The sequence below is a fragment of the Triturus cristatus genome, chromosome 8 (assembly GCF_964204655.1).
Source record: "Triturus cristatus chromosome 8, aTriCri1.1, whole genome shotgun sequence".
Classification (NCBI taxonomy): domain Eukaryota; kingdom Metazoa; phylum Chordata; class Amphibia; order Caudata; family Salamandridae; genus Triturus; species Triturus cristatus.
In genome coordinates this window covers 277,799,600-277,821,691 of record NC_140591.1, presented here as the reverse complement: position 1 = coordinate 277,821,691, position 22,092 = coordinate 277,799,600, and the positions used below count along the sequence as shown (strand labels likewise).

Below are 22,092 nucleotides of genomic sequence, written 5' to 3'. Positions count from 1 at the left end.
TTCTGCAAACATGCAGCCTATAATGTAATACAATAAAGAAATGGCACAAACGCACCCACACTGATTAACAAAGTATGGAGGACAATCAGTTAAATCAGTTCTCTTGGAGTATCTCCTTTAAGTACTGTACATCACAGTGGGGGATGGCAAAACAAACATTTTGGAAAGAGAGCCTGTCTTCTCGTTGTCTTGCCCAGGAGGGGGTGAGGAGCCCTACGCCACCCTTGAAGAGACCAAGATGATACTAGAATACTGCATGCCCACCCCTGTGCCCACCCTGGTGGATCCTGTTCCCCCTCCTGTGATGGCGTGATGGCTCCTGCCCCCCCCCGTGATGGCTCCTGTCCCCCCATGTGGTGGCTCCTGTTACCCCCACCTGTGATGGCTCCTGTCCCCCCCTGTGGTGGATCCTGTCTCTGCCCAGGGTGGCTTCTGTCCCAGTCCTGGAATGGCTCCTGCAGCGAGGGTGAAGTTCTTGATGGGTCTTTTCTCAAAAAGGCTCAGCTCAAAATTAATATGAAAAGGTGAGTAAGTGAAGGGATGGGTGGATGGCTGGATGAATTAGTGAAAGGGTGAATGGATGAATGAAAGATTGAATAGATGGATAATGAGAGAGGATGGATGGATTGATGAGTGAGTGGAAGGATGGATGAGAAAAGGTAAATAGCTGGATGTATGGGTGGAAGGGTAGCTGGATGGGTAAAAGGGTGGATGGATGAGTGAAAGAATGGATGAGTGAAAGGATGGATGAGTGAAAAGGTGGATGATGAGTGAGTGGGTGGATGGATGAGGGAAATGATGTATGGATTGATGAATTGATAAATGCAAGGGTGAATGGATGGACGGATGAGTGAAAGGGTGGATGTAAGGATGGATGAGTGAGTGAAAGGGAGGGTAGATGGGCAAAAGGATGAATAGATGAGTGAAGGAGTGAAAGGATAAATGGATGAGAGAAAGGATGGATGAGTGATAGGGTCAATGGATAGATTCATGAGTGGATGAGTAGATGGGTGGGTGGATGGATGGAAGGATGACTAAGTGAAAGGGTCGATGGAGAGAGAAAGGGAGGATGGATGGATGACTGAAAGGGTGGATGGGTGGAAGGATGAGTGACTGGGTGGATGGATGGATGAGTAAGTGAAAGGATGGCTGGATGGGTGAAAAGGTAAATGGCTGGATGGATGAGTGAATGGATGGGTAGAAGAGTGGATGGATGAGTACAGATGGATAGGGTGAAAGGGTGGATGGATGGATGGATGGATAATGGATAGATGAGTGAAAGGATGATGAAGGGATGGATGAGTGAAATAATAGATGGAAGGATAAATGATGGATAGGTTTGCAAATGGTTGAATATGTTTGGATATTGCTGCGCTTACTTACATACTATTGCGCGACCTCCTCTGATGTGTCTGTAAAACTTACCTATTGTCCTGAATTTTGACCTCCTGTCCTGAATTTGTGTCCTGAATTTTTACACTCACCGTCCTGAATTTGCACCAATGCCAGTTGGTCACCCTAGGTTTACACCCTCACCTCTACAAATGATGCTAAGTTGTCAGCAGAACATGTATCCAGCCCTGGCTTACAGCCAGCAGCACTTTGCATGCTGGGTGCATTCCCATCACTACAATTGAAAGGCAAAACTACAAGTGCTAGCACAAAGTTGGCTAAAACGCCAGAAATGCTAAAGCTTGTTCTGATGGCTGCAGTTTGGACATTAGGAGTTGTGCTCTGCCCTCTCCTGCCATCACTGTCACATGTTTTGCAGAGTGTGGTCATTTCCCTACATGTGGAAGGCCCTGTATCCGAGGTGAGCCGGTCGTTGGCAGAGAAGCCTGTGTTGCTCGGAGGACGTCGAGATGCACTATCAGGTGACTGCATGACGCCAGAACACCTTGTCTCTAGTCCCTAGATTTCCTCTTACAAAACAAGACGATAAAATAATCCAAAATGAAATGAACCAAGGCGACAACTTCCAGAATGTATTATTTATTGCACGAAAGCCCCGGGAATAATACGTTTTAACTCTTCCAGCTAGTTCGACGTCACCGTAAGAGCAGTCGTATTCAACTGGGTAAACGGAAGTGAAACCGGACCACAGCTCCCAGAATGCACAGGGTTGTCAAAGGAAAGCCAGCACCAGAGCACTGCGTACTCCTTGACTTGGATACGGTGACACATGACTCCATGTCACCAGAGCGCCACTTTTCCCTTTCCTGCATTTCGCTTTTACATATTGTTGTCAGGTGAGTTGGTTCACTTACAATGGGCCAAAACTACGATTCCCAGATTGCACTGATATATAAAAGCAAAGCCCGGGAACAGAAAAGTGGAGACACGGAGCCATCTTGCCACCATAGACACTGAGCCATCTTGTGCCCTTAAACACCGTTTCCTTGGTGTCGGGGAGGTATCTCGGGATCATTCTGGAAAGGGCTGGGGAAGGTAGCAAGCTTCCAGAATGCTCTCTCTTTCTGTCACAACACCACCGCTTAGTTGTAGCTGCACAGATGGCACTTATCTTTTATTCTTCAGCATAAATATTTATGCCTATTTAAACTTCTTTTCTCTTGCCCTGCCTGGCACGTCGTTCCCGCGCTTGGAAGGACCCAGGCATAGCGGGCGGAGCAGGTGCACTTCGCATAAGCAGGCAGGGTTTATTATTTAATCTGCGTGTCCCGGCCCGAAATCCTCGAAAAGCCTCTCCGCGCTCATTAAAGGAAACAAAGATGGCGTCGGGCTGTCCACATGGGTCGTCCTAAAAGTGGACAAGGAGGTAACCAAGAAGCCAGATTTCGAATCACGTGCCATCGTTTACCATAAACAATGACCCGAGCCAATGGGAAACCTCATACAGAATTTCCATTCAGCTGAACACTAGGAATTTACAATGCCTAGAGAACGAGTGCACACTTCTAGAAGGTGTTTTAGTAGCTGTCATCAAAGATCCTGGCATCATCACTTTAGACTCAAAGCATAATTTCCCATCTCCTCATATATCAAAATCTACGTATCATTTACGATCTGCATGTTTTTTAAGACCTCCACACCATTCATATTCTTCACATTCTTCAATTTATGCAGTACCTCAGTACTACCCAAATTTACATAAGTCCCCACCAGTGAGAGTCTTCCTGATTGATAACATCTAATTGTTTAATTAGTTTTTTTTTCTGGGAGCCATGAAGCTTAATATGCTTCTTCCAGCAAGTCGACCTAAAATGTTGGTTACATTCGAAACTCTACATCTTGTTTCTTTAGTACAGCAGCTATTGGACAAGCTGAGGCGCTTCTCTTAACTACAGCCACAAAAAAATCAGCTCCTTCATATTTGCAAACAAAAGCACAAGCCGCTTGAACAATGTTGGATGCTGGCTTAGTATATGGTGCACACTTATTTAAGTGATGAACCTTGCACTAATCCAGGCAACCTTTATAGTGGTTTTAGAGGTCTTTGAAAACCATAGAAAGCTTTCAAAGTGGTAGCTTTGGAGAGCAGCCTTCCGGCTTATCTTGAAGGTGTGTAAAGCAGTTTATTTTACCACTTTAATCTGTAGTGTAGGTTAAATGAAAAGTAACCACACAGTGTGCAAAAACTTCTCAGTCTTGTTTTCCCCACCTTCAAGCCTCAACTAGTCCTTAATAAATTGTTCCTTCTCCCTTAGTCAGTACCTTCACTGGCGGACGCCAGTCACAGTTGGAATAGTTCCACTCCCTCCGCTTCAAGTATCAGGGTTTCATGCCCCTTGCGGTACTCTGCTTCATTTCTCACTCCCTGGCACTGCCCGGTTTTGAGTACGTTTTAAGCCTTTCCTTTCCACTTTTTGTCTCGCTTCTGCCTGTCATTACTCACTAACGCTTCAACTGTTTCACGTGGATGACACCTTACCTCTAGCTCTTGCTACACTGGCTATAACCTGTGACATATTCTATTATGTCTAAAACACATGACTCTTATTCAGTATGGCAGTACCTTATGGTTTAAGGTCTTTTAAATGTTAAAATATTGAGTCTTCTTTTCTCAGACAACCTAGTCTCACTATTTAAAATAGGAATGACAGTAATTCTTACCTGCATTGAATACCAAGAGGCTCTGCCTCGAATAATTGTTTACTGGGAGCACCATTTCACTATTTTATGTATAATATAAATGATTATCCAGGGACCCTACTATAACATATGTAATATCTCTTATAGATTGAGCTTGCTCACAATTGCTATGTCCTGAAGATGATCTCGAATAGCTGAGATTGAAACGCCATTGACCCCCTACAACAAGAACTCTGTACACTTTGTATAATTTATTCATGAGGAGTTCTTCTATGTGTTTATATTTTAAAGTCACCCCCACTTATCATGTCACGCTTGTTGTCACTTTCCTATGTGAGCACCTGAATTTTCTCTTGCATATTCTCATAAAATAAATAACAAACTTTATTTTGACTTTCATGTCCCTGTTCATATTACTTATCGCTCCATGAGATATTCATTATCAATCTCCACTCTAGCGCATTGTCCCTAATTCTGACACTACCTTTTCTTTGGACCTTTTTGGCCACATAAGAACCATTGTTTTCTAAAACGATTGCAGAGTGGGAACACAGCCACGTGCCCAATGGAAGTCAATGGAGAAGTCGCGGTTGCAGTTTTGCAGAAGAAGGAGCATTTCCACAAGACCCTGAAGAATTCTCTTGGAGGGCGGAAGGTTCGAGAGCCACCCCACCTGTGGATGCCCTGGGAACCAGGTTACCTACACCAGAGGAGTCAGATGCATAGGGGTGAAGAGACATCGGAAAGCTCCGTAGACGAGAATGGAAGACTTGGAGAAAAAGTTGAAAAAGTCTGGTGGAATCCAAGGGTGGATTCTGGAAGTGAAGAACCTGCAATCAGAGGGAACAGAGTTTATGCAACTTGGAGGTGAACAGGAGGCACGGAAGAGCAATGCCCATCGATGCCGGGAGGTTCAGAAGAGTTAACAGTGACCTTTTCCCTGCAGCTGTGGGGACCAGGCGATGCTGAGGAAGACCAGGAGCCGTGCCTGAGCTGTCTCACCTCGGATATCGGTGACTAAGTGGTTGGTGTCCGGCAGGAGTACCAACAGCCTTGGTAGCCGCAACAGGCATGGAGAACGAAGAAGAAGCAATGTTGGGACCAGCAAGGTCCAAGGGACTCACCAAAAGCAGGAGAGTCAAAGCAGCCCGCAAGCAAGCAGGGGAGCCCACTGAAGCAGTAGAAGACCCTCAGGCTAAAGGAGTCGCAAGAGGACCTCGGGCAGCTCACCAGAGATGAAGGCCCACGGTGCAGAGGATGCTGTTAGGGTGCTGATCTTGGATGCTGGAGCTTCTTGTAGCTTAAAGATCTCTGGAGTGCAGAGCAAACAAGCCTTGGCAACGGCAAGTTGGCGCAGTGCACAGGGGTTCGTTCCCAGCTGTTCCCGATGAGGGATGCTGGCCTCAAAATTGCAGAGAGGGCAGGTCTGGTCGTGTTGGAGTTGCAGAACCACCACCTGTGACGCTGAGCCTCAGGAATCCCATAGAACGACAGGAGCAGCAGATCTGTCAGCGTTGTTGCGGTGCCTGCAGATGCAGGGGAATGAATCCTTCACTTCAAGGGAGATTTTACAGGTTTCCTTGATGCCCACAGCTCTGTTGAAAAACTTGGAAGAAGCACAGACACAGACGAAGAAGAAGACTTGAAGAACAGTGAGACCAAGAGCAGCAGGAGTCTTCCTTGGTGCAGTCTCTGTTCCAGTCGAAGTCTGATGAAGTCCAAGTATCCAGACGTTCGAAGAGTGATGTAGTTTCAGGCTTGAGTATTGTCTAAAGACTAATCCACAGTTAAGCCCTTAAGTACCCTAAAGAAAGGGGTAGAACAACTCGGGGGTCCCTCCCAGAGGAGGGGCTGTACAGAGGGGAGGATACTCCCATGTCTTTTGTCCAGTTGCACGCCAGAGTGGGAGACAAGGGCTCCCTGAACTGGCTCAAACTAGAGTATGCAAGGAGGGCACCAAATGTGCCCTTTAAAGCAGTCTGGTGGCACTGGAAGCGCCGCCACCCCAGCCCAATACCCTAAGTCCTGTCTGGGAGGTGGTAACACCTCCCTGTGACAGGAAACCTATTGTTCTACCTTCCCCTGTTCGAGTTCAGCTCATCAGCAGGAGGGCAGAATCATGTCTAGGCTCAGCAGCAGCACTAGCTTGCTGGCAGACCCTAAAAGGCTGTTACCGGGGTGTACAGGGGGGTACCCTATGGAGCCCCCCAGTACATGGGATCATATTTCCAACACTGAAATCGGTGTTGGGGTTTAATTCCAACATGTTTGATACCAAACATGACTGGGTTCGGTGCAGCCACTGTATAGTTAGACATCTCGTAATGACTCATGTCCACTATATGTATTTAAATGGCTGACTGCACTTACAAAGCCTGGCGATTCAACTCCGGGGTTTGTAGGGGTGTCCTGCTCATGCAGGCACACCCTCACACTTATAACCAAGCACAAGGGACTGAAGAGCCTGCCATAGGGGGGACTTATGCATTTTAAGTGTAGCGACCTCAGCTATAAGGAAAGGTATATCTGTAAGGAGAGGTCCAAGCACCAACTCACACAGGCTGCAATGACTGGCCTATAGTCACAGTTTAAAGGGACTCCCATGAGTGGCACAATACATGCTGCAGCCCATGGGAGACCCCTGGTGTAACTATGCCCTTACTACCTTAGTACCATATGCTAGGGACTTACAAGGGTACACCAGTAGCCAATTGCAGGACGTACCATGGTCAATTTAGGAAAAAAGCACAATGATTGGGGTCCTGATGAGCAGGATCCCAGTCAGATTATGTAAAAAAAATACTGCCACCAAGCAAAAAATGGGGGTAACCATAAAAGCAGATCCTACTTTCCTACACACAAGATCTTTTATTCCTGTTTGTAGATCCTGACCCAAATTAATTTTTCATTTCAGCTGCAAGGAAATACCACTCTACCTTTCCATCCTCCATAGTGCCCCCCTGAGAAGGAGTGCAAAACAAATGCCACATGTGGTAGAAGATTTTGTAGTACTTCTGCATCTGTAGTAAACATACCAATTGCTGCTACCTTGCACAGGTGATGTGACAGATCTCCCTGGAAATCACTTCAATGTTTTCAAGAGAATCTTCCGAATGAAGACAGATGATTTCCAAGAGTTCTGCCAAAGTGGACAATGGTCCCCAATCAGGTGATCAGTGTTGCAGCTTATTCAGGCCAACTGGCTGCTCATTGGTACTCTCATGAGCTACCCTTGTCTCGATTTAAAACCAGAAGCCTAACAGAGAATTTTAAATTTACCCTTCTCCGGTACCAGTCTATTTTGAGCCTTTTCTGTTGGCTTAATGAAACTCTTGATGGTGGAACGGTAGTCCATTAAGATGTTGTGGTTAGAGGAAAAAAAAAGAGTACAGGAAATACCAGTGCAAACCTTATGACCGGTGTTACTAGTAGCAAAGAGTTAAATTTCCTCAAAAGTCTCAGCAGTACTAATCGCACCAGCAACATCAAAAGCAACCATATCTGAAAGAGACTTCTAGCCGCAGATTCCTTACCTTAGAATTATCCCCAGGTGTCAAACTGGGTCCGGAAATGTTTTTGTGAGCAGTACCCCTCCATGCCGGTAGGTGGCATCGCTTGGCTCCGCGTGGCAGCATCTGCGCCGGATGTGTCATGTGCGGTGCCTATATAGGTGCCATCCCAGCGCACTGACGTCAGTGATTACTTTTCTGATGTTTTGAGGTTTACCTCCTGGTGTGGTAGAGATGTCATTGAAGAAGGCTGGCTTCAAGCTGTACAGCACATTTCGCCATTCGATGTCGGTGAAGAACCCGCAACTTGTATGCCTGTTTTGCCTCAAGTATGACCACAGTCTGAAGGTCTGCTCCAATTGCCACGCCATGAACCCGAAAGCCTTGACGGAGCGATTCATCAAGCTCCTGGCGACCTGATGTGCGACACCGCGATCATCCAGAGTGGCCGTGGAGTCTGATATTCTCGTTTCACTCAAAGTCGCCAGGCCATTTGGGTAAGTCCCACCACAAGAAGAAGAAGTCAAAGCGTTCCTCGACTTTACCTCGTCCATCAGCCAATGAGACGAGGGAGCATTGACATTCGAGGCCAAGCTTTGCGGTAGAGCCAGCGCCTGGGCCATCTCTGCGCCTTTGTTAGTTAAAATAATTTAACGAGGCTATGCACCTCATATTTGGGTGGTCCGTTCTCTTCGGTGCATCTTCAGGTCCCTTAGGTATGAGAGGGGCACCTACTGGATCCACGTCGGCGACTCCGGCCCCAGCACCAGTCGGGCCCCTTGGATCCACAGATGGATCCGTACCAGAGCCGGTTGTGCCACCTTGACCTTCCCCGGCACCACCGTCCCCATTCTGATCCCAGACTCTTGCGTCGACTGCAGCCATGCCTTCCAGGCTGGAGCCTGAGTCGTATTCGTATGGGCTAGGACTTTGGGAGGGGTGAGAGGGGTTGCTGGACCCTGAAGAATCCCAGCCTTATAACACAAACATTAACTGGTGTGAGGATTAGGTGTATGCCAGCTGACTGGATACCACTCCAGATACTGGTATGCTTTCTCTTCCCACCGTGGCTACAGAGAAGGGAGCGTCATTTGCAATGGTAGTGAGAAGGGCGGCAGGAGTTCTGAACCTTAGCTTGCCATCCGTGGCAATCAAGACCAACGTCTTGATAGAAGTGCTTTAACTGAGAGTGTCCCCTCTGAACTGCTTCTCCCGTTTAATGAAGCTCTTACTGATGTTTTGCTTGGGACCTAATCCAAGCGCAACACAGGGGGCCTGTGAACAGGACAATTGCTTGCCGCCACTGCCCCACTCCAGGGAACCAGTGGTGGCTGGCACCTACAGAGAATGGGGGGGTGGACAAATAGGTGGGTGCATACACATGTGCTACAAGAATACAGCATGTAAAATAAAAAGTCACTTATTTTGCTTGCCGTACGACACATTCTCCTCTCACCGGTCAGGTGTTGTTCTCTCGTCCAGGCTCTAGAGAGGGTCCCAGCCAACTCACTTAACCAATCCTGGTGCTGCTCTCATGCTGTCAACCAGCATGACAGAAGCGCCAGGATTGGAGGGAGCAGCCTCTCTCAGCACTCCCAAGGGCACTGGAAGCCTGTGCTTGCTCTCAACCCAGCTGCCTAAGAAAGCTAGGTTGAGTGGTTTAAAGTGCACATGTCTGGCTGCCGGCCAAAGAGGCATGCTCACTTTATACTTAAGTGAACAGGCAGCCCACCACTCCTCCCTGCTGCTGCCATTTAGCAGGCCTCGATACTTGGTTCAGGACTGTTGATGAAAATTAAAATGGTAATAAATTAACTTTATTACCATTTATTTTTCATCTCTGGACAGTTTCTGGGGGCATTTTAGTAAGTGGGGCTCCACTAGCTAAAATGCCGTCTGCTGTGACAGCGGTATCTTCGAGGAGCTGCGCCCCGCACGTGCCACTCGATTGAAGCGAATGTTACCCTAAGCAAATCCTTTCGGATTGCTTTTGGAAGATTGTTCAATTGGTTTGTATATTCATCAAGTACTTAAATAACTTACCACTCCTGAGTCTGCGACCTGGAAGCTTTTTTACAACTTTAGCCATTCGCCTGATCCAAGTCAACTGCTTGACCAGTCAAAAGGGTCAATTATAACTCTACCTTCATCGTCCTGAAGATGGTCTGACGGACTTGTATGCCACAAAGACCTAAACGTCGACAAGTTCATCTATTTCCCTTGTTATTTATTTTGTCAGGAATTATTTTCTGTCTTCAGACTCATTTTCTGCTCTGACATAAGTTTGGAATAGATGTTTACACTAATAATTTGAAGGTTACAATGTGTGTATTATGGTTTATCAGCCTCTGTCATTTGTGATAAAAGCAACCACTGTATGTATTATGCTATCATTATAGCTCTTCAGAGAGGTTTAGCTTTGTCCAGACACTATGGAGTACCCAGTATAAGTCAAAACAATACTCTTTCAGGCTTAGAGTGCCGCATAAATTATGTAAAAAAGAAGCAGAGAACTCTGGGTAGTTCCCAAGTTTAGGTGGAGAGCAGTTTCTGTATAAAGCACTCTTCAACAAGAGCGGCACTCTTTTTTCATTTATTCATAATAACAAAACAACCTATGCTGTAAGCCACCAAACACTCATCTGCCACGGCCCGATTTCCTCCCCCGCTAGTACAATCAACCTAGTTACATGTTAAGATCACCTCTTTCGTTATAACATTTCACAATTCTTCCTGTCTTTCGGCCTGTGTACAGTAGTCCCTTTACAATAGAAGTTACCATCTCAATGCCCCCACTTTAATCGTTTCAGAGGTCCATCCACCCTAATTTATTTTTATATTTTGTCATACAGCTTCTATCTTTGTGCACTTCTTTTTCAATGATCCTCCACTATTCCATCCCATGCCTGGTGTGTTGGGATAGAGCCCGATCCCCATTTTTGAGCAATATCTCGCTTAGCCACCATACATCCCATGTTGACAAGTATATTTTGGTAACATGAATGATCCACAGCCTCCCTTCTCCACCTGCAACACTCTTAAGCCATTTCTACAGTAAAGTCTTTAAGGATAGGATTAGCACAGTGCCGAGCTGTAAAATAGATTGCAAAAATATCATTGAGGTAGCACTGTACTGATTCTATGCTTAAAAACCTTTATGCTGCACTATAAGCTTCAAACTGTATTGTGTGTGCTTATATATATAGTGGGCTGGTTGACTACATATGGTGCAATATATCGGTTAACAACACATGCACTGACTTCCTTTCTTTAAAGGATGAGTTGATACATTTACTGTTTAATATAAACTAGGCAGTGAAACACTGTAAGAAGCCATGAGGAGGCGGCAGCTCAGATGTTTGATGACGCTCCGGTCACTGAGACGTCTAACGTTGTTTCGACAGACACCGGCAAACCCGGGGGTAATGAATTGAAGGAAACGTTCAAACAATTGGAGAAAGCGATGCGGGTTGAACAGTCAAAATGGTGGGAGCACAAGTCACTTTCACGATACTTAGAGGTGGGTTGTATCCCACGAGGTCTTCGCATAATGCTGGCTCCAAGCTATGAAAATCCCGACCCAAATATGCTATCAGAGTGGGCCGAGTGCAATCTTGACTCTTCGTGTAGACTGATGAGAATCCTAGTCAAATACGCGGAAAGCGATATGTTGGCAGCTCAGACCAGAATTGCGGGACTTAATGACTTAATAACTAGAATGGGTGACCCAGAACCAGAAAAGAAAAAATTCCGTGATGACATGCTTCTTCGCCTGGCGAAAGAAGAGGATATCATAAAAAAACGCAAAGCGTTTAAATTCCAAAGGGATAAGATGGACTATCAAAAAGGGCAGATTTTTACATTTGCAAAAAAGTTTGACTCTTTCAAAAGAATCAAAGCTGCGACATTGGGTCAAACAGTGTTACCCAATAGTAACCCCCTGGCTCAATTATCTTCGTCTGTATCGGATTTAAGTTCCGCACCTGGAAGTGAGTCGGAGAATGAACTAGCATCGTCTAGCTCACAGTTGGGGTTTCCCAAATTTTCCCTGGGCCAAGAGTTAGACTGTCTGAGACAAGATCGCAGGCAAACCCTCAGACCCCAGGTACAAAATCGCAAGCCAGACAAAGAGCAAACCGCAAACGACACGAGCGCAGAAAAAGCCGCAAGACCAGACAACGGCGGCAAACCGACCTTCAAAAAACAACAAAGGAAATGGATTCGGAAGTGAGCCCTGCGGATGTCAATCCACTTTCGTTCATAAATCTCTCTGATATACATCTCACCCACAAAGAAAGTGAAACCCTCTCCTTGGGTCTATCTTACTGCCCTCCAAATGACTTTAACTACACAAGAACCCGCATCGACCTATACAAATTTATTCGGAAATTAAAATTGAGCAAATTTCATCTTCAGAATAATTCTAATCGTGCCACTACAACTACAAATATGGGTGTCAGTCTTAGTCCCTCATGCACCACGATAGGGGAATACGAGTTATTAAGTAACTTACAGGACTTATACAGGGAAGGCACGACTGATGAATTTCTCCCTGTAGACACTCAACAGCCTAGACTGGATCTACCGGGCTGCTCAGGGTTTAAGCCCAAATCCAAATTCAACCCGATCATGGTACATGATAACATTGACATCTTCAATGAAGTGGTCATTATCCAGCTCAAGAAATTACATGCTACAACAACAAAAGCACAAAAACATCGCCAAAGACAAAACAACAACTTTGGGAGTTTGATGAAGAAGTTGCAAAGCAATGACAGCGTGATAATCCGACAATCCGACAAGGGGGGCAATATTGTTCTCTGGCCCAAATCCATGTATATGTCAGAGGCCCTCCTCCATTTGAACAATCGTGATTGCTACAAACGTGGCGACTGGCCAGCTGTCAATAGAGCGTGGAATGAACTTAATGTAAAGTTGTTATCATGGAAGAGTATGGGCTTACTGAGTGGCGATGAATTCAAATTCCTAAAAACAAACTATCCAGTCATCCCAGTATTTTATTTAATTCCGAAAGTGCATAAAGACCCTGCCAAACCCCCGGGGAGACCCATTATCTCTGCTAGGAATAGCATGATGGAAAATATCTCACGATACATTGATTTCTTCCTTCAGGAACACGTTAAGAACTTACCCTCCTATCTTCAGGATACAGGTGATTTCCTAAGGAAGCTAAGTACTGTTTGTTGGCAAGATGACTATCTTTTAATGACATTGGACGTTTCTGCACTTTATACGAGTATCCATCATTTGGATGGGATAAGAGCAATTGAACACTACCTGCGTACTCGTCCTGTACATATGCTGCAACACAGCAAAATGTTGGTTGATATGATTCAGATTTGTTTGAATAATAACTACTTTCTCTTCCAGACTCAGGTGTATCAACAACTGAGAGGCGTGGCTATGGGGGCTTGCTTCTCCCCCAGTTACGCATGCTTACACATGGGACTGTGGGAGGAGCAGGTCCTCAGGGCCCGTTTTAGCCACATAATGGACAATCATATTGTATCGTGGTACCGCTTTATTGATGATTTGTTCATAGTCTGGAGAGGGTCAGTGGCATCAGCCAAGTTATTCATTGATGAAATTAACATCAATAATCTGAATCTCGAATTCACTTCATCAATCAGCGAAACATCTGTCAATATTTTGGATGTAGAAGTGTTCATTAAGGATGGTCACATTGAGACCAAACTACACCGTAAAGCTACGGCAGGTAACACTGTTTTGCACGCGTCCAGTCATCACCCAGACCATCTGGTGCGCAGTATCCCTTATGGAGAGATGCTGCGCATCAGACGGATCTGTAGTAGGGATACTGATTATGTAGAGGCCCAACTGGAAAGCAGGCAGCGTTTCATCAACAGAGGTTACACCAGGTCAGTGCTAGACAAAGCAATCGAGAAAGCTAATTCTATATCACGATCCACAGCACTGTCAGTTAGCTCTGAGATTACGGTATTATCCAAAGATATTAATCCCATGTTTGAACCACCAAGACTAATTACTACCTACAATTGTCAGCACAGTAAGGTACGTGCCATCTTCAACAAGAATTGGCCATTGGTTCAAAATGATTCTGTAATTGGAGAGCTCTTGCCAAAAACTCCCAACATTACTTTTCGAAGATCAAGATCAATGAGTGACATGCTAGTGCAGAGTAGCCCTGAGATCAGCACACAAAATTCATGGTTACAGAGCTCAAAGGGGTTCTTTAAATGCGCCAGTTGCAAAGCATGCAAACTGGGGCGCAACAGGACATCTTTTAAAACTCCTTTCAGCGATGTTCCTGTTATGATCTCAAAGAAACTTACGTGTAAAACTGAATTTGCCGTGTATGTGCTGGAGTGTGCGTGTGGCCTGCAATATGTTGGTAGCACCAAGTTGCAGGTTCACAAGCGCATACTCCAGCACATGCGGGCTATCAGTAACAATGAAGCAGCCTGTCCTGTAGCGAGACATTTTAAGGAGATCCACAATAGCTGTTTAGATTTTTTAAGCTACTTTGTGGTAGATTCAGTCCCACGGCTCCGGCGCGGAGGCGATCGGGAATCTCTACTTAGACAGCTTGAGACTAGGTATATTCTGATGTTGGATAGCAAAACACCCAATGGGCTGAACTCCAGCGAAGATCTCTTTACTTGTTTATAACGTTAGTCAACACCCTAGAGGTGATGAAAGTACTGTGTTTTATAATCAATGGTTATTCTTGGATTCAATTCCAGGACCCAATTATGTTTTAACTTGGTATATTCTGATTGACTACAGTTTGACGAATGGCTGCATCACTTGAGTCACTAACATCTGAGCTGCTTATGTGATATATGGTAGCAATGTTTTTGTATGAAAAAAATATTTGCATTATTACAATGTCTTCTCCCCTCCTCTTCTTTATATTTTATATTTCACTGATGCGTGATACTTTTCTGGGCAGATTGGGCATGGGGTAAGCAATGTTTGGATTAGCCATTTAAGATCTCAATGGTATGACAAAGGTGATGAAACATGAACGACAAATATCAGCTTGCATTAAATACTAGGCACTTGCACTTTTAGCTGGGTGGGAATCTTGATGTCATGACCTCAATTTTAGGAACCTTGATGTCTTGTTGATCCTCCTTTTGCACTTGCAGCAATTTGCACTTTGCGGTTTTTTTGCACATTCGTTTTATATTGGAACAGTGGAGAAATTCTGTATTAATAAGATTCTGCCACTCCAATAATCAATCGACTGTTAATTACAGTCTGTGATTTACGAATGTTGAGTCATCTTTGAACTTTTGCAAAGTCAATTATTTTAGCACATGCAGGTGTCTTGCACAATGTATAAATTATTATTTATGGCACTTGCAGTTATTTGGATCATGTTATTTTTGCACATTTGGTTTAATGGGCTTAGTGGAGTATTCTCGTAGTAATTATACTCTGCCACTTGAATGTTGGACCCACTGTTATTAACAGGATGTGTGTTATGAATATTGAGGTATTATATCTCTTTAATTTTTGCAAAATCAGCTAAATGTGCATAGGCAGTTATTTTGCACACTGTATAATTGATCATTTGTTGCATTGAAGCTTTTTACTCGTTTGGAGTTTCATTTTCGTATTTTACTTACATATGTCTTCTATGTCCATTGGCCCAGGTGTCACGTGTTTTAGTCACTGGCACTTTAAATAATTTGGCTTGTACTACAGACGTCATGTGATCAAGGCCTCCGTGTTGAGGCCGAAACGCGTCATGGTGGTTCGTGTTGCACTGTCCGAATAAAGATATCTTCACGCACTGAACTTTTGGGTCCTATTTCGTCCTTCCAGGAGATGTGGTAGCAGAGGCGAAGTTCCTGTTATATATATATATATATATATATATGTATATGAAGACCACTTCTGTTGCGTTTAAAATATAGGTAAATATATATATATTTCACCAAGTAATCCTCACAAATCCTCCAAGCCCTCCCAGTGGCGCTGCTCGTCCACATGCGAGAACCCTACATCAATCAACTTCACTCGACTTCACAAAATGAATAGTCCGTGCACTCCTGAAATGGTGATGTGCTGTGAATTTATTATTTAATCCAAATCAGCAAAACCCGACGCGTTTAGGCAGCCGCCTTCATCATGGTTTATAAGTATTTTATAGCAAAAGTGCTTTGTAAGTAAATTACATGTACTAAAAGCAAATAAAGGATACCCTAGTATTCCGCAAACTCAAATAGCGGCCATTTAAGCCTCATCAATCAAAGATACCAAAGTACACACAAAATTGCGTGAACAAGAAAAATATTTGGAGAACGTACACAATGTACATCTGCTTTCATGTATTATAACGTGCCAAATTGCCAAAAGAATTAGATCATATTTTTGCTTAATGTCAATATCACAAGGAATCAATGGCTGCCATCTTGAACTCTGCATCAAAAAATACAAAACATATCTTCTCACATTCATAAACATATAATGTATACCAAACTTGCAATATTCGTAAATAAAGGAGCATAACCTATGCAAAAAAGGCATCATACATCACACCCCAGTGGGCTGGTTGACTACATATGGTGCAATATATCGGTTAACAAAACATGCAGTGACTTCCTTTCTTTAAAGGATGAGTTGATACATTTACTGTTTAATATAAACTAGGCAGTGAAACACTGAATGAAACGCATCGTTGTGTTTGCCACTATGCACAATAAATGAGTACTTTATGGCATGCTTCCGAGAGCACCTTGCGTATACATATTTATTTTTATTTTTCTGTGGATGCCTCAGTCCCGTAAATGTGAACGGGATAGTAGTGCCCAGTGAAAATGAGAATAGAGAAGCATAAGCCTTTCGAGAGCTCTTAGAAAGTCTTACAACTGGAATTGCAGTGGATTCCAGCATTAATTAAATGACAATGTCTATCTGTAGTTATATGTAGCGCATTGCGCATCACTGTATGGTTATTTAGGAGCATGGAATATATTTCTGAAACCAAGGCTGCATCAAGGAGGTTTAGAGGAAAAATGGTTTCTTGTTTAATGTTCCGACACAGCCCCTCTTCTGCTTGGAATTCCATTGAAAGTAATCCTAAAAAGTTTGGTTTTCAGATGGTCCCTGAACTACATATAGTTTCCATAAGTAGGGGCAGCCTTGGTACTGCAAGGCAGTAAAGTATCATCTGTACAATCCTATACATTCCGTGTCTATTCTTTATTTTCTTCATTCTACCATTCTGCTTCTTGCTTCTCCTTGAATCTCCCACACTGAACTCAATTCGTGTATGTGATAATATGTATACCATGTGCCTTACTGAGGCTAAGGCTATGTTATTAAATGAAAAAACGTTTAAATGTTTGTTTTTAATAATTGTTTTTGTTCATGCAGGCTGAGCTTATAGATGCTGCTGCAGGGGTTTATGTTCGCTTCAGGTTAGGTGGAGTAAGTATCTGTTATAATGATGCATTGTGTTACGGCGTGTGGTGAATGATTGGGGTACCTTCTTTGGTATCACAGCTTAAAGTTACATTCAGCATGTTACTCAAGCCAAGCAATAAAACCAGACTCAAGCATATGTTGCGTTTACATTATGGAGACATTGTCAAGCTAAGTATGAGTAGGGAGAGATGAGCAGGTTTGAAAGTGAAGTACATAAAGGGAGGAATTGTAATGAAATAGAAGATACATAACCTATACGAGGACTATAAAGTGAGACCGTAGTCTAAGGGAGTGGGAGATGCGAGTGTATGTAAAATAGGCCCTCCTAGGAGCTGAAGAACAGAGAGCAGGTAGCTTCAATGCGATGGTAGACATGAGTAATTGAATTAAACAGTTAGGTGTAGATGCTTCCCGAGGAGCATGGTCGTAAGAAGGGGTGACAATCACTCCATCTGAGATCTCGCCTCACCTTAATTAAACACTGCCAAATATGACCCTTGTTTTTCTAAGAATTCGTCCCCAATGTGTCAACTGTAGAAGAAGGTGTAGTTTATTTGGTCCAAGAAATAGCAATTACATTTTCATATTCTAAAGCAATGCATTAACACTGAATATGTATTGCATAGCTTTATTGTAAAAGGTAGGACCATGTTAACTGTTGATTTTAGTTTGTTGAGCTCGGGTGCAGTGGAAGTTGTGGTACAATTTGTCTTTCGTTGATGCAGAAGATACCATCCTTGATTTGTGGGGTGCCTGTGTTAGTACTAAACACATAAAAACTGAGGGTTCGTCCCTGGGAGGTTGTTTTTTGGAAGAGGTCTGTTTATTTGTGAGGATACGTCTACATTCTAGGCTGACACTGGCATTGCTATCTGAATCAGACTACCCAATGAAAGAGGCAGGGTGCTGATGTCAGAATTGGTCTTCAAAGCAGTTCTGTGTGCAGTTTGAGGGTTTGTGCAGAGACTGACTGTCGTACAGAGGTATTTTGGTATTGGCAAGAAACTCATAATTGAAATAACAGATTTTGATTATCTGGATTGTTCCCATTGGAGCAGGACTATGTCTGATTTGCATGTGATTTGTCTCAGACAGATCTGGTGCAGTAAGCCAAAAAATAACTTGGAATGCAGTCCAGTATAACTACTAGTGGCAAAGACCAATTCAAGCATTCTGCCAGTTAGTTCTTTTATTTTTCTAAATTAATAAATAATGGGTGTGCATGCGTTTTAGTTTAGCGCCCACTGATGTGTCAGTTTAACAACTCGTTCTTTCTGTTTGCAGGTAACATTCCCTCCAAACATATATTATAAATTATTCACTCATAGAACGGTTGTGGATATGTGCGCTAATAGTCCCAAGGACTACACAAGTCAAGCTTCCAAGCAGACCCTACCTAAACAGATCCACAACCGAGCACAGACTCCTGAGAAGGACTTCAGCGGCTGGTACAAGCGGGTAGAGAATAATGGCTGGCGAGCTCTTGAAATCAGGGTAAGCTAATAAAACCTCTCTTTCATACAGTTCCATGAATGTAGCATGTTTGTACTTTCTACAACATTTGACAGCATGTGCAGTTATTTTTTGGGATTCAGTGCAAGAGAAAGTGAAACAATGTGCATATCACATTGCCCAAAACTCTGAAGGTGCTACAGATCCTTTTTAGATGGGTCTGAAAATACATTTCACAAGCATATAAATGTTCCACATCTTGTGAAACTTACATGCATCTACTAGTGTCAAAAGGAATGAGTTCTAGATACTGAGAGCATGAACTGAAGATGTCTACTCAGCTTTCCTAACACACTTTTCAATGGGAGTTGTCATCAGATACACAACGTTTGGGCGAAGAGGTCTATCTGGCGCATGCTATGATGCAGTTTGCAAGCTATCGAAGAGCTGTGAGAAACAGCCATTTATGTTTGAACCACACGAAGTCTTCATCATAAAATGGGCTTGAGCAGTGCTTACGTAGGGCCGTTCATTTTTTAAACGTTATTATAACTTTCCATCATAAACATAAAAAACAGAAAACACATTGGGTGTCCATGTCCATACTTGAACATTACTTGTTCCACATTGTTCATGTTTTACACTTCCCAATATCATGTACTAATGAAATGGTGTCCACATATTTCAAGGTCGATTCCCAGTTTGTGCATAGTTCGCCAATACATATACCCCACAGTCTCAATGCATTTGGATGTGTCTGCAAGGGACACGCTCCCTGCTCGTATTGTGGAGTATATATCACACAGCTTTTCTGTAATGGGCTGCAGAGATGAGTATGTATCCATGAAGTCGTTGCAAAACGTAGGTTTCTGACTCTAGTCTTTTAATCGAGGGGATGGGCCTCTTAGCCATGCCAAGGCTATTCTGTGTTAAGCCAATAGCAACAGCGCAGCCATAAGTCTTTGGTAGGGGCGACATTTCAGCTACATAAAACATAATCTATCAATAACACAGTAGCAATAGATCGAAAGGCAATTGTGTGACTTCTGCTACTGCTTTCCAGAATGTACCGCTGACTGGGAAGCGCAGCCGACGAACCTAGATGGAGGGTGGCTAACCCCCACCCCACCCGGGCAGCAGACAGAGGGCAGGGTAGCAGCAGGGCGCGAGAGCATGCCAAGGGAATGGCCAGTGAGTGACCAAGAGAGTTTGGGTTCAAAAGGCCCAATCAGAAAAAGGGTGCCATTTAAATAGAAGTCCACTTGTGTGTATGAGGAGCGATGGCATTGGGAATCTATTCCGCGCTGCAGTACTAGGGTATAGTAAACATGGTTTACAAATCAGAAATGTACCAAATTACGTGCCTAATTCATGGACATAGATTTTGTCTGCATGTAAAAGTATTTTCCTTAAATGAAAAGCATAAATCAGTCTTCCATCACCCACATGCAGGATTTGCAATATGGACACAGGCTTCCTTTGAGAAGGCATATCATTAGAAACCCAGCCATTGATGCTCACTCAGTGAGTGTATCATCTGGGTCAGTGGCTCCGATCCAGGCAGTTCACCTGTAAACGTTGGGAAACCAACTCCTTTCGCTTGTCACATTCTAAAGTGTGTTAGCATGTCTAATGCCCTGGTGCTCTGGGTCCCTTCTAGAAGATCTAGAGACATAAATGTACTCTCCTCAAAAAAGAGTCCCTGCAGAGTTACCTCTGTGGCTCAGCACCTCTACCACAGCAGCATCTTGTGTTGGGGGGGAGTAAGGTATTGTTCAAAAGCGACAAGGCTCTTAAATATAACTACACTCTGACCCACCCTGATCCCTCTCAATCACCCAATGGGACATGTGACATGCTGGAGAGTGCCAGTACAAAACAAAGTGTAACTGGGCCGCATAGTAGTAGACTTCATAGTGAAGGTTCGTAAACCCTCCCTTATAATGTGGCAACATTAAAATGACCCAGCATTGTCTATTTTGCTTCCAAGGCCAAATCAGTCTGGGGAGCAGGGACTTTAGCCTCGTGAAAAAGCCCCTGTCTAGTAGTTTAGGAATGTTAGTGAATAGATATGTAAATATCTGCTGTGCCATTTTAATTAACTCGAACATACCCCCATCGAGAGAGGCAGGTTCATCCATCTGTTAACCTGGTTCGTTAGGTTCCCTATTTAGGACCATTATTCTCTTTTTCTTTTCATAACCAATTTTATTGAATTTTGGTGCAAATCAGTCTTGACACTGTACCCAATGGGAACAGTCCAGCCCGAAATGCCAGGCTAGGTCCTCCCTGGACTGGAAACAAGCATCCTAGGACCCGTTTCGGGGTTTCACTCCTCTTCAGCCTGGATAGCTTGACTCCAGTGGCATGGAGAGCATGGGACCCATGTCTGGGCATACCCGTCCCACTCGGGGTGACAAATGCAAAAACAACAATTGATGGACAGAATGCAGAACAGTGTCATACATTCACTCCAGTACAGAGATCTGGGCCTAAATCCATCATTTTTTTGCTCACCATGCCATTCCAGTTTGAACCCAGCCATATGCAAATCAGTCTTGACCCTGTGCCCCATGGGAACAGTCCAGCCCGAACTGCCAGGCTAGGTCCTCCCTGGACTGGAAACAAGCATCCTAGGACCTGTTCGGGGTTTCACCGCTCTTCAGCCAGGATAGCTTGACTCCAGTGGCATGGAGAGCATGGGACCCAGGTCTGGGCATACCCGTCCCACTTGGGGTGACAAAGGCAAAAACAAAAATTGATGGTTAGAATGCAGAACAGTGTCATACATTCACCCCAGTACAGAGATCTGAGCCTAAATCCAGAATTCTTTTGCTCACCATGCCATTCCAGTTTGAACCCAGCCATATGCAAATCAGTCTTGACCCTGTGCCCCATGGGAACAGTCCAGCCCGATCTTCCAGGCCAGGTCCTCCCTGGACTGTAAACAAGCATCCTATGACCGGTTTCGGGGTTTCACCCCTCTTCAGCCAGGATAGCTTGACTCCAGTGGCATGGAGAGCACGGGTCCCACGTCTGGGCATACCCGTCCCACTCGGGGTGACAAATGAAAAAACAACAATTGATGGACAGAATGCAGAACAATGTCATACATTCACCCCAGTACAGAGATCTGGGCCTAAATCCATCGTTTTATTTGCTCACCATGCCATTCCAGACTATGGGAATGCCATTTACTTGAAGGCACCGGCTAATCTCCTGCATGGGCTTCAGTTATTTCAGAAGTATGTTGACCAGCTTATCCATGGCCAGCGAAGTATAGAAAATACTAAGACCACCCTAGATCTCTGCACTAGCCACCCGCTAAGCAGAGAAAAGCATTTAAGTGCATGACAATAGATCACTTAGCAAGGCACTCCAAACACTAGTGGTTGTTGCTACCGAACTGGTAAAGTAATTTAATTTATTAAATATCAGAAAGCACTAAAAACCTTTTTTCTTTTGGTAAATAGCTTCTTCTATATCACCTTATTCAATTTTAGTCCAAGTGCTAGTTGATTTTAATTATTTTAGTTAAGCCTGTTATGTCAATATCTCAGTGGTGCCAAAAAGCTTTATTTACATCCCTCAATGTATTAAATTAACATTACATAAGCCACTAACTAATGAACATAAG

General features: G+C 44.0%; 1 protein-coding gene across 8 annotated transcripts in view; it reads left to right on the top strand.

The window, feature by feature from the left end:
- C8H11orf65 (chromosome 8 C11orf65 homolog) overlaps positions 1 to 22,092 on the top strand; it is a 356,377-nt gene that overhangs the window by 174,236 nt on the left and 160,049 nt on the right. For all 8 annotated transcript variants that reach the window (XM_085621519.1, XM_085621523.1, XM_085621520.1 and 5 more), the window contains 2 exons: positions 16,953 to 17,006; positions 18,288 to 18,497. In XM_085621519.1, coding sequence (XP_085477645.1) covers positions 16,953 to 17,006; positions 18,288 to 18,497 — 264 coding nt within the window. The remainder of the gene's footprint in view (positions 1 to 16,952; positions 17,007 to 18,287; positions 18,498 to 22,092) is intronic.